This window comes from Anser anser, assembly GCF_964211835.1.
Source record: "Anser anser genome assembly, chromosome: 12".
Lineage (NCBI taxonomy): Eukaryota > Metazoa > Chordata > Aves > Anseriformes > Anatidae > Anser > Anser anser.
Window position 1 is genome coordinate 17,254,902 of NC_139733.1, and position 14,026 is coordinate 17,268,927.

The 14,026-nt window shown below is 46.8% G+C and overlaps 1 protein-coding gene across 42 annotated transcripts in view; it reads right to left on the reverse strand.

The window, feature by feature from the left end:
* The window catches only part of MAGI1 (membrane associated guanylate kinase, WW and PDZ domain containing 1), a 325,450-nt gene that overhangs the window by 30,314 nt on the left and 281,110 nt on the right, over positions 1-14,026 (reverse strand). For all 42 annotated transcript variants that reach the window (XM_083795144.1, XM_083795135.1, XM_083795146.1 and 39 more), the window contains one exon: positions 5,689-5,720. In XM_083795144.1, the coding sequence (XP_083651270.1) occupies positions 5,689-5,720 (32 nt within the window). The remainder of the gene's footprint in view (positions 1-5,688; positions 5,721-14,026) is intronic.

Here is a 14,026-nt window from a genome sequence, read left to right on the forward strand (position 1 = left end):
TATTCAACAGCAGTGTGTCAAGAGCTCTGTCTGCTCAATATTTAGCTAGGCAGGGTACATAACTCTTAACTCAAATTCACACCGGTGTGCTCAGATGAAGCACAAGTCACATTTGCATCGCCAGAATTTGCGCTACTCAATATGCAGCAAAATCCTCCCTCAAAAAGAGCTCCCCGAACCGTAGAGCAAAAGCTTTTAAACGCTCTTTGGAGATGACCTTGGGCTGGCATGCAGGTCGAGTCCCACCTGCCACCTGCGCAGGGAACCAGCACGATGCTTGTACAACGGCCACCATTCCCTGGCTACAAGGGGTCACCCACGTGCTACCTAGAAACCTCAGGCAAAAAAAAAATAAAAAAATTTAAATCCTCCTACTGGCAGGTGGTGCCTGAAAACATTGCAACGGGAACCTCTGCTTTGAGAGACCCTTCAGTAAAAAAAACAAGACGGGGTAGGGGGAAGAGCCAGTGGCAAACCCAGAGCAGGGCAGCACGGGGGCTGAAGCGCACATGGGTCTGGGGACCCGCTCCTGTACGCTGAATGCAAAACCCTGGGTGGGCAATGCTCCATCACAGAAGGGCTGAATTAATTACAGAGGAGAAAGTCACCACATCAAAGCAACCTTTTTGAGACTTAACAGTAGTCCTGTTTTGTTTTTTTTTTTGTTTTTTTAAATTGCACATATTTTTGGGCTTACGTCGAGAAAAAACCCAGCTCCAACAGCCCAAATGGCTTTGACACCGCAGCCCCATATTCACGTCGTTGATCCACCACTAGCATTTTTTAAATGATGTCTCAATTGACTAGAATGTGAAATTGCCTTTGTCCTTTAAAGTAATTTTGAACAAAACATACCTGCTGTGATTACTCATCCACAGACTTTCAAATACAAATATCTGAACCAATTTCAAACATTTTTAGCTTTTTAAGTGGTAAAAGAAGCTAACTCATGCAGCCCTTCAGTTTTTAAATGAAGCAGTTTAAAAACATCTATGCTGTGGATAATCACTCCTTTGTAACTTAAAAAAAAAAAAAGAGACAAAAAAAAAACCACATTACAACTCTCAGTTCAACCATCTGGATTGTTTTGTTTGTTTGGCCAAACTACTAAAATAACTAAAAGCATCCTGTGAAACTTCAGGCCAATGTCACTGGAACTAGCTGGTTTACAGAACTTAGAGAAGAGGGACTCAAATGTAAAGCTTTATTCAACCCTCAGGGAAACGTTAAGAACTCTCTGAAAACTTTCTGATCTAAAGAGAAACCAAGTTTGAACTTCCAAGAGTGCTCTCACTTTATGATATGGAAGGTCTAAACACTGAACAAACTACGAATTCTGTTTTCTATTTGGGTTGCAAATGGAAGTGTCAGCTCATCTCAAGCAAAACCACCTCTAATTAAACCAGGGTTGCAATTGCAAATACACAGACATTTTCCAAGAAATAGGGGAAAACTATTTCTGAGGGACAGTTGTTTTTCCAAACAAAAATACTTTTAAAAGCCTGAAATATCTCAGTTTGGGAGTTGAAGAAGGGAGCAGAGAAAAGGGAAGACAACCACAGAAATCATGGATATATGTAATTAAATTAATTCAAGACAACATTAATCGACTCTCACATCACTAGATTAGGACACAAACATCTTTTCACGTGCTATATCAGCTTCAGCTCCGAAGGAGCTCCTGAAACGGGGACTGGCCAGACGATGGAGTTTGCGCCTTGGTGCAAAGGCTGAGTTTTCCCCAGAGAGCTGAGCCAACATTACACTGGTGGAATCCTCTGCTTCCTGCCTTGTTCCTGGCTTTGGGGCCCATCCTCCTGGGTCCAGGTCCGACTGCCCACACCGAGCAGCTCCCACACAGGCAGAAGGCAGCCAAGCCAGGGCCAGGTGAGCAGGGGCTGTTTGGGGCCAGACCTCTGCAGACCTCACCCCGCGATGCTCTCGCTGTCCACCTCTTTCAGGGCAAAGAGAATCAGACCAGCTGAACCGTGTTGACTTTGACAGCAGCTACAAAAGCATGGGGCACTGAGATACCCACGTCAGAGCACCCCTGACGCTGGAGTGGGAAGGGGAGGCAGCAGCGGTCAGTGTTTGGGACACGGCAGCCTTCTAGGATTCCTTGACCCCGCCGTGAGTCCCTAAGCACTGAGCACCTCGCCATCCTCTGATGACAGGGAGGGAAGCAAAAAGCAAAGGCCTTCAAATCTTCAGCTGAGGAGCTTGGAGCTGTTGGGCTTCAAGGGACGCAGGAGGAAAACTGATTACAGAAGCGTACGAGAGCCTGAAAGATGCCGCAGATCCCCACACGGCAGAGCCCCATTGGTCATTCGTGCTAAACTAAAGAGCAATCAGCTGTTACTTTGTACGGGGACTGCTAAAACAACGGAGACCTGTGACAGGGCTGGGGCACTAACCACTGCCTGGGGCCCTGTACGGCTGCGGCAGGCCGAGAAACCCACAGCGGAGAGGCGGCGGTGGCAGGGAACGTGTCCTGCAGCGAGCCCACACCAAAGGCTTGGCACAGGAGTCCCCAGGCATGAAACGGCAAGAGGGGAGAGCTGCTGGCTCCCTCGGCATTACACGGTGGGGAAAAACGCTCTCTGAACGGAGAGGGATGTGTCGTATTGTGCTGCGAAGCGATTTCTCCTGACAAAAACAGGGCACGAAGCGGAGCCCCAGGTACTGCCTCGCCACCCAAAATACGCGGCAAGTCTCTCTGCGGGGACAGGCTGTGCACAGGAATCGCACTTTGGGCCACAGTTCAGCCAGGCTGACGTTGTACCGAGAGAAAAGTAAGCTTTTTGGAAGAGCTTGGCACTTTCCCTGCAGTGATCTTGTCTGCCGCTGATCGAGCTGCAGAGTTTGTGCTCGAGAGCATTTTGGAGAAGCTGGTGCTGGCAGTGACAGCAAGCAGAGCTGGGAATGAGAATCTTTGCCCCCTTGTGGAGTGTTTTGATGCAAGCAAAAAAAAAAAAAAAAAAAGGAAATAGAAAAGAAGAGAAAAGTTTGTTTTCATCCATGTTATACCAGGATAATTGCAGGGGAAATTGCTACGCTAGACAGAACTTTCACGCTGAAAATTTATATCCCCAGACAGTCAATACAAAGGTACTGTCCATTTGCATTTAAAGATGAATCAATGGGAAACTGGAAACAAAGCAGCACAGAGAGCTGCTGTGGATCCATCCTTGGTAGCAGTGCAGGGGGAGGGAAGTGCCCAGTCCCCTGTTTGGCTGCAAACTTCAAGATCTGAAGATCTGGCTCTCAAGATATATTTTTTTAATCTAATTTGGCTCTTTCACCAAGGTTAAAAAGTCCTCCCTAAAATAAAAGAAACACAACAAAGCTCATCAGAAGATGCACAGGTTGAAAAATACAGCCCAGGAAAACTGAGCTCAAGGTAGCAAAGTATTCCCAGACCTTGCCACAGCTCCAGCATGAACAAAACCTCGCCAGGGGCCTCCGACACCTTCTCCAAGCTGGGATGTGCCCAACAGCCTGAAGTCAGCCTTTTGGGAACACGGGATTGGGGCTGACAGCTGAAAATAGGGCTTGCGGAAGAAAGGGACAGCTGCAGACAGTAAGCTGAGAGTGCACCAAGGATTTGGGAAAGGACAGGGGGTAACCAGAGCGGGCTTTTCACTTGAGCAGAGAGGAGCAGAGGATGAAGACCTGAGCTTGTGCTCAGCGGGGAGCACAGCAGTGGGCAGGCCTGGCTCTGCTCCACCAGGACAAGAGCGCTTTTCCCTGCCCGTGGGTTCCCCGAGGGGCTTTGCTGCAGGTTTCTGTGCCCAGCCCCTGCACGTCACCGATGCCGGGGATGGAGGCAGGGGCTCCACATGCCCGCTGTGCCCCCGCGAGGGGCGGCTGCTCGCTGGAGCTGCCGCGCAATGCAGCAGCGTGGTGGTGCAGCGGTGCAACACGGTACGGCTAATTGCCGATGCAAATGATCCGCGGGCAGGCAGCAGGAACAGGAGGCAGGCAGCGGGAATAGGAGGCTCTGCTTCTCGTGAATCCTCGGCTTCAGATGCGACAGCATCGCCTGGGGCTGTAGTAAAATGTACTGGAGGGAGCCTAGAGCAAGGTGATGGGTTCAGGAGAGGCACGCGAGGGGCTGCTTCTCCAGGGCTGGCCAGCTCCTCCGAGCTAAAAGTAGGAAGAAAACCGCCGTTGCAGTGCTGCACCTGTTTGCAAGCAGTGGCTTTGTTCCCCGAGGCAGGATTACCCCGATTTCACTGCCGCTCAGACTCTCAGGGAGCATCACTGCCCCCCAGACAGGTGTCTGCTGGCAGGAGCCAGCTCCCCGACTCCGAACACACGTGGGGCAAAGCCCGAGACTCGCTCAGCAGGGCTGGTTTGGTGCTGGCAGCCAGACTTCGAGGCGAGTGCAGCAGCTCCCGCTCCGACCGAGGAAAAATGTGCAGGCAGAGAAAAGAAACGTGCCAGCCGCGTACATCTCACACGCTGGCTTCTGTCTTACCGAGGGCTGAATTAATCTCCGCATACGACACAGAGGCGAGCGCACAGGGTCTGACATGCCCGCGATTTGCGAGGGAGCACACCCCGCGCTTCTGCCTCTCCGCATTAATGCGAGCTGACAACGGCACAGGCCTGGGCTCACGTGACTTTAATCAGCGCTGCCCTAAGCCATCAGAATCACATTAATTATTTCAGGGCTTTCTTTTGGGAGGAACAGAGAACTCGTACGGAAAGCGGGAGCCTTCTGCTCAGACCCTTGGCAAGGCTCACGCCCAGCTCTGCAGCAAGGCAGCGGGCGCCCAGCTGCAGGTTTTGGCACCCGGGGGGAGTGTCGGTGAAGTTTCGCACTGTCTCGCAGCACAGCAAAGACCTCATGCGCTCTGCTTCCCCAAAGCTTTTTTTCTCCCTTCCTCTCATCAGCAAACTGGAAACTTTCAAGCTTAAGTGCTCCATTCCCTTTAAAAATAACGCATTTCTTTTCGTTGCATATAAATAGCACGTTAATTTTTTTTTCTACAATATCGTGCACGGAGCTTTAATGACACTTTAGCTCACAGCTAGCACGCTATTAGCTAACACGTCATCCGGCAAACAGCTTTACATGGAAATAAGATCAGGCAGGACAAGAAAATGCCCGATTTTTTTCTTTGTAATATCAAAACTCACACCTGCAGCACAATCCTGCTCAGAAGGAAAATGCCTCCAGAGCAAGCACTCGGAGAGCTGCCTGCATTCACATGAAACTGCAAACACGCTCCGGTCGGGCTTTGTCTTTCTCGGCAAGGTACATGCTGTCACGTTCTGTCAATAATTCAGCCGAGGGTGCTCGGGAAAACTCAGGGAGTTAACGGAAAAGGTCGGTGCCTACAAACACCCGACAGAAACTGCTATCTGGCAAGAAGGTGGAGCCTCCCATCTTTCCAAAAGGAAACAATAGCTCTTTTTTTTGGTAAGTTAAACAGGAGAGAAGCTCATCTGCCAGGGAAGGGGATCTGTAAACCTGAGGCTTTATTTGCAAACCAGCCCCTCTTCTGCACTGCATCCCGCTCTCGTCTCCCCATGCAGCACAAGCTGCGCAAGGTAATCACAGCTGCAACAGAAAGACAACTTAAAGCCATCAAAGCCCGCAACGAAAACAAACCAAACTCACCCCCTCCTCCCTCAAAGCAGACAGACAGACAAAAACAGTAGGTGAAAAAAAGTGCTTACCGACTTTGGGCTCTTCTTTGGGACCGGCAGTCCTGAAAAATGGCAACAAGGGAAAAAAATGAGCGTTAGCAGCGAAACGTTACCTTCCCTCAGAGAAAAACCGCCTAGGTGTTTTCATCCGAACGTGGCCATCTGCAGAGTTAGGGCAGCTTTCCCTCTCGCGCCGGAGTTCCCAGTCTGTTCATATCGAATCAAAAGCCCGGGGAGAGGCAGCGCGAGCGCGAGACGGGAGCGAGGGCGCGGGGGGAGCGCTGGCGCTGCATTAGCTGTGCTGCCTTGCGCCGCAGCAGCCGGCAGGCTGCGAGAGAAACCCACAGCCCGCGGCAGGCGCCGAGCGAGCCCCAGCGCTTGGGCAGAATCGCCAACGCTCCCCCCCTGGCTTAACGGGAGCCTCGGCTCCCAACGAAGCCGAGGATGTTTGCCTTTTGACGCCATCGCCTTGTCGATTTTACCGGGCCAATCACAGCAGCACAGGGGGAACAGGTTGATTTTTTAAAAAGTATTTCTCTGGAAATAGATTTTTTTTTTTTTGGAGAGAAAAACCTACATTGGCTCGAGCTGGGAGGTGCCGGCTGGGCAAAGGAAAACAAAAGCACACGGGGGAGTGAGCTTTTATCCCTAAAAGCGTGAAAGCCGCTGAGAAAACACGTTTCCTTCCTGTCCATCCTAAGTACAAATCTTTGAAGCCAGAGATTTGATCTGTTAGCTACAATTTCAGGGAGCTGTGGCTTGAAAACAACGCTGCCAGTGTCCTGACCCTGGGGGGGATGCTAGGGAAGAGGGGAGCTTACACAGGTTGGAGGCGATGCAAAGGAAGGAACAACTGGGATGGCCCGAGAGAAGGTTTTTTCAAGGACAATTCTGCATTTTGGAGCTGCCTCTTGCTCGCTCTGTGATGAGCGTGAGCCAAGGAACTCAAGTGGGATTTGTACCGACTACTTCTGCGTGGCTCCGTTCCCAGCAAAGGAGACGCTTGTCCGGGGGAGTTTACCCCCAGTGCAGGAAAAGCTGTCTCCTGGGCCCGCCGCACATGGTCCTCCTCCTCCTCTGCTGCCGGAGGAGAGGGAGCCCCCCCATTTTGCTCTGCGTGGCACTCCAGAAAAGAACCATAAACTAAAGCACAGATTACCCTCCACACTAAGTGCTCAGTAATTCAGACGTCTGAAATCTGCTTTTGTCTTTAGGATGTGATTTATGTGGCATTTATGCCACATTATGTTTTCTACTTCATGCATTTTGTCTGTGCTAAAAACCATGCCCTCGTCTAACTTTTGCACAGAGAATAAAATAAGTGATGCAAGCGAATTACAAATGTGCCTAGGAAGAAGCTCATTTTAAGGTAATTAGGGAAATGTTAGTTCTGAATAGGGAAGATCCACAATTAAAAACAATAAACAGAGCTCACTGCTGCCTGCTCGCAGACAGGGCTGAAAACTGTAACGAGCATTTTAAATGAAATGTTTTCTGCTTTTGAGGAACATCCGCACTCTGCACGTCACTGCGGTGCGCTCCCAGGCACAAGCAGATACCCCTCCAGGCACTGATTGATCGAGGGACATCGAAACATCAAAACTGTTTGAACTGAACAACTGAGGCTGCAGCTCCATTTCTGCTGGCAGTGACTGGGTTTGCATAATAGACTTAAAGAGTAAAGCACTAATAACGTACACGGCGAGCCACATTTTTAACAGGCATCATTTATCATAGACAGAAGCACACGGACAGGAATTCTCTCTCCCCCTCCTTCCACATGCATGCACACACGTTTACTCTTCCCTTTCAAGAGATGCTCTTCCCTATTAAATCAATAGGTAGGACAGAGCTCCTTGCATGCACGCACCCTTGGCAGACCAACATGAGCCGGAAGAAGTATTGCAGCGATTTAAATGTCCCTTGCAAAATATAAAGCTGAGATGCAGCTGGGCTGTCAGTTCAAACTGTACCAGAATTTACTGTATTGCATCACAACCATTAAATGTTAAAATTTACTAACTATGAGCTACCGAACAAACCTTTTCTTCAAAGTTTGTCGTTAATTTTAACTTTTCCAATCTAAAAGAGATGGAAAATGGTTGAAAAATGATGGAAAATGCCCACAAGGCCATTGTTTGGCAGGTCCTTTAGAGGCTGATGAATCTTAACGGTGTTACTGCTCTGTACCAGTGTTTGCTGCAGAATTTGCAGCAATTGACTTTTTACTAAAATAAGTGGCTGCAGAACACGTTCACAAATATTGTTAGCTGTTCGTGGGACAGGCTTACAGTCAGGGGAATGACGTGCCTGTACATTTTCCTGTAACGAAGTTATTTATTCACCTAATTAGGGACTCGGTTCTTGACGCAGCAGGCCAAACGAGCAAATGATAGGTGTAACACGTAGTTTTCATGCTCAGATGATGGAAAGGATGTGCTATTTAACAGTGACGAACGCAGGGCGCTTGCATAAGCCCCAGCTCCTGGGAGCGCCACAAGCAAGGAAACGATGAGCTTTCCCAAAAGCTTACAGCATACGCAAGTGCCCACGCCTCTGAATTCGGGATGGTGTCAACTCTGAATTACAACATTCATCTTTCTATTATGTTAACCGCATCCCATTGCCACCCAGGCACTGCTCATGCTGTGCCTTGCCTGGTTGTGCGCATCCTGGAGGCTGCCCATCCTCTCCTGAAGCCTTCCCACGAGTTTTCAGAGCTAGACGGACCACACGTGGACTTAACGCTTTGCATCTCCCTGGCATTTCTGCCAATTTTTGGTGCTCAGAGTCACGGCATTCATACCCCCAGCTAGAGAAGCCACAAGGCTTTACTGCCTTTCCCCGCTCAAATTTGACAAGGGAGTAGCAATGGTTGTACCAACACCGTGGGCAGTGCGGTTCCGCTGTGATTTAATCCACGTGGACATCTCCAACCAGCACGGTAAATGCATCTCCTAATCTTGGGGGCTTCTGGAGGTGCAGATTAGAGAAGACGGAAGGCAGAGCAGTGCAAGCGAGCGGGGCTGGTGTCATCGCAGAGTTAACAGTGTTTTAAAACAAACCGGCACATCTGGTAAACAATGTCAATATGACCCAAACCCCCTTGAATGGGCTCATTGTAGCTACTTACAGAATGTGACTGGAATTAAATTAATTAGAAAACACAAATTACTCTCCTCTAAATAACAATGTAATAAAGCAACTGCTTAATGAAAAATACCAGTGATCAGCGAGCAATCCACAAGCACAAAAAAAGGGATTGTAATCACACTAAATTCGCAGACTCGTCAGTAAGGGAAGAAAGGCTTCATACAAGGTTAGTCAAAAATGAGTCAGATGCAAGGATCTAAATTAAACTAATTATCACAGAGATTATTACATTTATCTTAACGAAACCTCTCTCTTTTTTCTCCAGTACTCCCTAAAGCTCTATGTACAGCTGGCTGCATCCATCTGCTCAACTATGTTTTGTAACGCAGGGAAAAAAATGCAAATCATTAAGCAAGTTTTGTACCATGACTCCAGCATTCTTTATGCCTTTACCCATCACGGGCAATATTCTGCTGTGTGACACCAAATTATGCTGTGAATGATGCAGTGCACGCCGTAAGGTTGCAAGCCAGTTCCTTTCATATTATTCAGCATGTGTTAATTTTGCAGTCTTCTGCGGTAAACCTTTTGGTGCTGGGAAGCTGTGAGCACCCCAACCCTACATGCTATGGGATCACGGGAGAGCCCAGGGCCAAAACAGGGAAGTCACCCCCAGGTGTTGCTGTCACACGCAGTGGTCCTCAACTTATACAAGAACATTTTCTCAACCCCTTTTGTCTTTATGCAACCAAAGTAGCATGGGCAGACCACAACATGTGGCAAATCGTGTTTCACTGAGCACGTACAGATCGCGATATTTAACTACAAACCTGTACCATAACCTGGGCCGGACTCTGGTGACAGACCTCAGAAGACCACAGATGTTCAAAAATTACCCAGATGGACACCAAACACATCACATTTGAGACACAGTGGATTAAAACGATCAAAGGCTGAGTCTTAAGGAAGACATCCAGTCATCCCCTCTGTACAGCTCAGTTATGCGAACGTCAGTTGGAGCGAACACTTCTCCCTCTACCACCAACAAATATATATATTTATATACATGTATATGACACACATATATATATGTTGTAATATAAATATATGTAGATATATGCACACACACATAAAATATAAATATATATTTATGGTATTATACTTATATTATCGTATTATAGGTATGTATTTCAACGGGATCCAGCTGAAGTTGTAACAATACCAGTTCGCACAACCCATCCACAGGACAAAGGTGCTTGAAAGTCGCTAAGAGCCCACCCAGAACCTAGATATATCATCTTATTTATTTTATTGCTAACAATCTCTGTGGCAACTGCTCAACACTTTCCAGTGTTTGGGTGTTTTTGCACATGACGAAACAGAACAACTGAGACAGGATCTTCGCTTCCCATGACTGTTTAACATTTCCAATCTGGACACCCTGTGGACCACCTGCATCCTACAACAAAAACGCCATAGGTGAGCCCAGGTGAAGAGGCCACCCATTTGGTTTTGCCTTTGTGTGGTCTGCAGCCCAGAATGCACAACAACTGAAAATTAGGGGGAGATGAATAAAAACACATGAAAAGAAACATTTCAGATTGTGTCACAAGGTTAACGTTTGCAGAGAAAACATTCCTGCCTGGGAAAAAAAATAATAACTAGCTTTCTAAACAGTGCTGCTTACACTGTGCTGAATAAAAGCCAAAGGCTGTATCAAAGGAAACAGACACTGCGAAAGATGAGGGGTAAAGTACCGGAATCAGGGGGTACACAACAGTATATGGCATTGCACATTGATCGCTGTTTTCTGTGTGCAAAAGAAGGAACTCTAAATAATTAACGCTAATGGCCATTAGTGCTGCTGGGGGCAGGGGAGACGAGGTGGTAGTGACAAAGCAATCCCCTTGATTCTGTATAATCCGTTGCCAAAGAATTTTTAATAAAGGACAAAAACTATCTAACAAAAAATGGAGGGAAGTTGATCTTTTCCAGAGTGAACAAAGATCAAGGAAACGCACCAGAGTAATTGGCAGCAAGAGACCCAAGTCTGCACACAGCCGTAAGGAGCTCCACCAAGAAGAAAACCCCTGCCTCCTTCCTGGACAACTTTCCTGCCCATCATTGTGATCTGTATAACAAGAGCATCGCTGTGCTAGCAAGAAAATCAGCTCTGCAATGCAAGCTTTACGTGAGAGAATAATTCACACTGAAGGAATTTAGCCCTGCCATAAATCAAGATTGGTAGCTATCAAATAAAGTGAAAAATGCCATGTTTCTGATGCTAATGTTGAATGCTAATGCTAGGAATGGGTTGTTTTCAAGAGACCATCTCGGGCATTATTAACCCACTGGCACTAGCAAAAAGCATAATGAGGCATAGTATATTATCACCATTAACAAGAATTTCAGCTTTAGGTGCTCTAAAGATGTTTAATTGTATTAACTTCAATTAGTCATTCTCGGTCAGGATGCAAAACAATTCCCTTCATTTGCAAATCCAGTCATATTTGCAGCATCTCAAACCAGAACTGACTGCAGAAGTGATAAAGAAGATATAGGCCAATAAAATGCTATTTAATTACTACAAAAATATAAATTTAACTATGTAGTAAGATACATACGGTAAAGCCAAGACAGTAAGATAATAAAGTGATTGAGAATTAGTGCAACCATTACCCATCCAGCCAATGGCTGGAAGCATGTCAGCAGTTGTTAGAATTTTATTTATGAAGCTCATTAAATGAAGAGTTCTTCCTAAAGCTTGAGCGGTTGAAGTCATTTGCTTAAATGAAAATCTCTGTTAATATTTAAACAAATATGTACATAGACATTAAATTTCTTAAACATCAGGAATTTGAGAAGGTGAACACCAGAATTGGAAAGTAATTAGAAACCTTGGTGTCCTTTATACATATGTGCAAGCGCATGTGTACATAATATAAATTTACATGCGTACACAATATCAATTTATATGTATTTCCATATACTAAAGTGGCTATGCACGAAGCTACTTACCCTTTACCACAAGCCCACAAAACCTACGACTTGCATGCTTTACTTTTAGAGCACGTCACATTTTTTTCAGTGCGCTGCAATTTCTGTTGTCCCTGAAATTAAGTGATAATAAACCAGGGGTTTGATTTCTAGCTCGGAGGGGCCCAGTCCCAAATGTCATCTCCTCAGCTGGCTGTCCCGGAGCATGGCCATGCGGGCACCAAAGGGAGGTGACACCCGGAGGCCCATCTCAGTTGCCTCTCCAAGCTCAGCACGGAGCACGCTGCTAGAGGAAAAAACTTATTTTGCTGTTGTCACATCCAGAGTTATCTCCTGAGGGTGTTTGTCTTCAGGCTTACTGCAGCACCGTTAAAAGGTGTAAATCCACATGCTCGAACCTGTTTGGTTTACGGCAGGTTCTCTTATTTCAGATTTGGTCAGCAGCTCGTACAAAGGGGATGCCTGCAAATAGGGCCCTCCTGGCATTAGTTCGCTGCTGCTATTAATAAGTAACATCCCTTAGTAATATAATAATATTTACAGCATGCTCAGCCAGATTCTGTCCTGGGGTATGCACATGCACACATTGCACAAGACAGAATTTTTTTACTAGAGGACAACAGATTTGCCATGACTTTATCAATTTACAATACAGTTCTCTATAAAAATGGATCAGTAACCCAGTATACTTCGATATCTGTAACTGTGCATCTCAGAAACTAACCCTTGAGGATAAGGATGGAGACAAAACTTCTGGGGACCCTTATCCGCCTGCCACATCCCTCCCGATATCACCTTCCTGTGTCCCCAGCATCCTCAGCCAGCTGCGCCAGTGCCCTGAAGCTCAGCGTCCTCCACCCAGTTCCTCTGGTCTACCTGCCTGCCAGCTCTCCCGGACCGACACGGCACGCTGCAGGCTCCTGGCAACACAAAAGGCGCCGCTTTACCAGGGCCTTAAGGCTGGTACAGTCCTAATTCCTACCACCATCACACCTGATCAAGGAAAAGAAACACAGAAAGGAAGAAAAAGGAAATCCTGATGCTGGGTAGGGAAAAAAAATTAAAATCCACAATTAAATTCAGAAAAGACTTAGAAACACAAGGGTATATATTTAAAAACAATCTGTCTCAGAACAAAACCATCCACTAGCACATTATAACACTATCCTTCTTCCTCCGTTTTGCCTACCTGCTATTGCTTTTAATGACTCTCCAAATGTAGTTAATTACAGTGATAAACAAAGCCCTTTCTTGGATTTCTGATAGCTCATTAATTCTGTTATGACTGGTTATTATAATGCCAAATCAGGGCAGCAGCCACCGCACCCACCTGCAGCGTGGCTGATAAAAACTCCTTATTTACAAGTACACTCACACCCAAATGCCACACAGGCAGCACAAACGGGTAGGAGGAAAAACTGGGTGGAATAAAACCCTCTGAGCTGCACAGCTCCAAGTCTGCTCCATTTCCTGCTGTGCAAATCCTGATGAAGATGTGGGAGGCACATCCCTAGTTAAATCTGCCTTATCTAATGCCTAGCACTAGGTTCTGCTGTGCCACCTTGTGTTACAGCACATCACATTTGATAGAGAACAACGCTGCGTGGATTTGAGTTGCTCCACTTCTACCACTTCGGCATTTAATACCAAAACCAAATCAAAACATGAGGCGGAAAAAAACCAAACCCACAACTTTCAAAACCTCAATCTGGGGAGAACAAAAGGCTTTGGGAAGAATTTCAGAGCTCTCGCCTTCCATTTGCTAAGCAACCCCCAGTTTTGTTCTCATCTAAGAACGAGCTGCTTTCTGACAGATAAGGCGGTTCATGCAATAAAACATCCCGATGAGAAGATTTCAGACATTTTTTCTTCCAGCGTTCAGCAATCGCCTTGGTATTCTTACTGATTATAAAGCAGATCCAGTGCCACAGAAAGGCAGCCAAGTGTGTAACGTGCACAGCGCCGCTATCGCCTTGTCAGCGTGCAGCATTATGCGAACCTGAAATGATGTTGTTAATCCAAATATGTTAATCGCTCATCTCCTTAATAATCAAAGTACAGGTTTCCTCCTGGCCTCCAGGCACACTTCATGAAATAGCTCAAAACTTTAGGAAATTACCTCAGCCCTTAAAATTAAGGCAAAGCATGTTAGCATGTTACAAAATGCCATGCAATGAATCAGCAACTGCTTGGTGCTCTTCTGCCCTTCCCGGTGACACGCATGTCTGGGGGACACATGCTACAGCACAGAAAGGCCGTGCTGCCACAGAAATGCAGG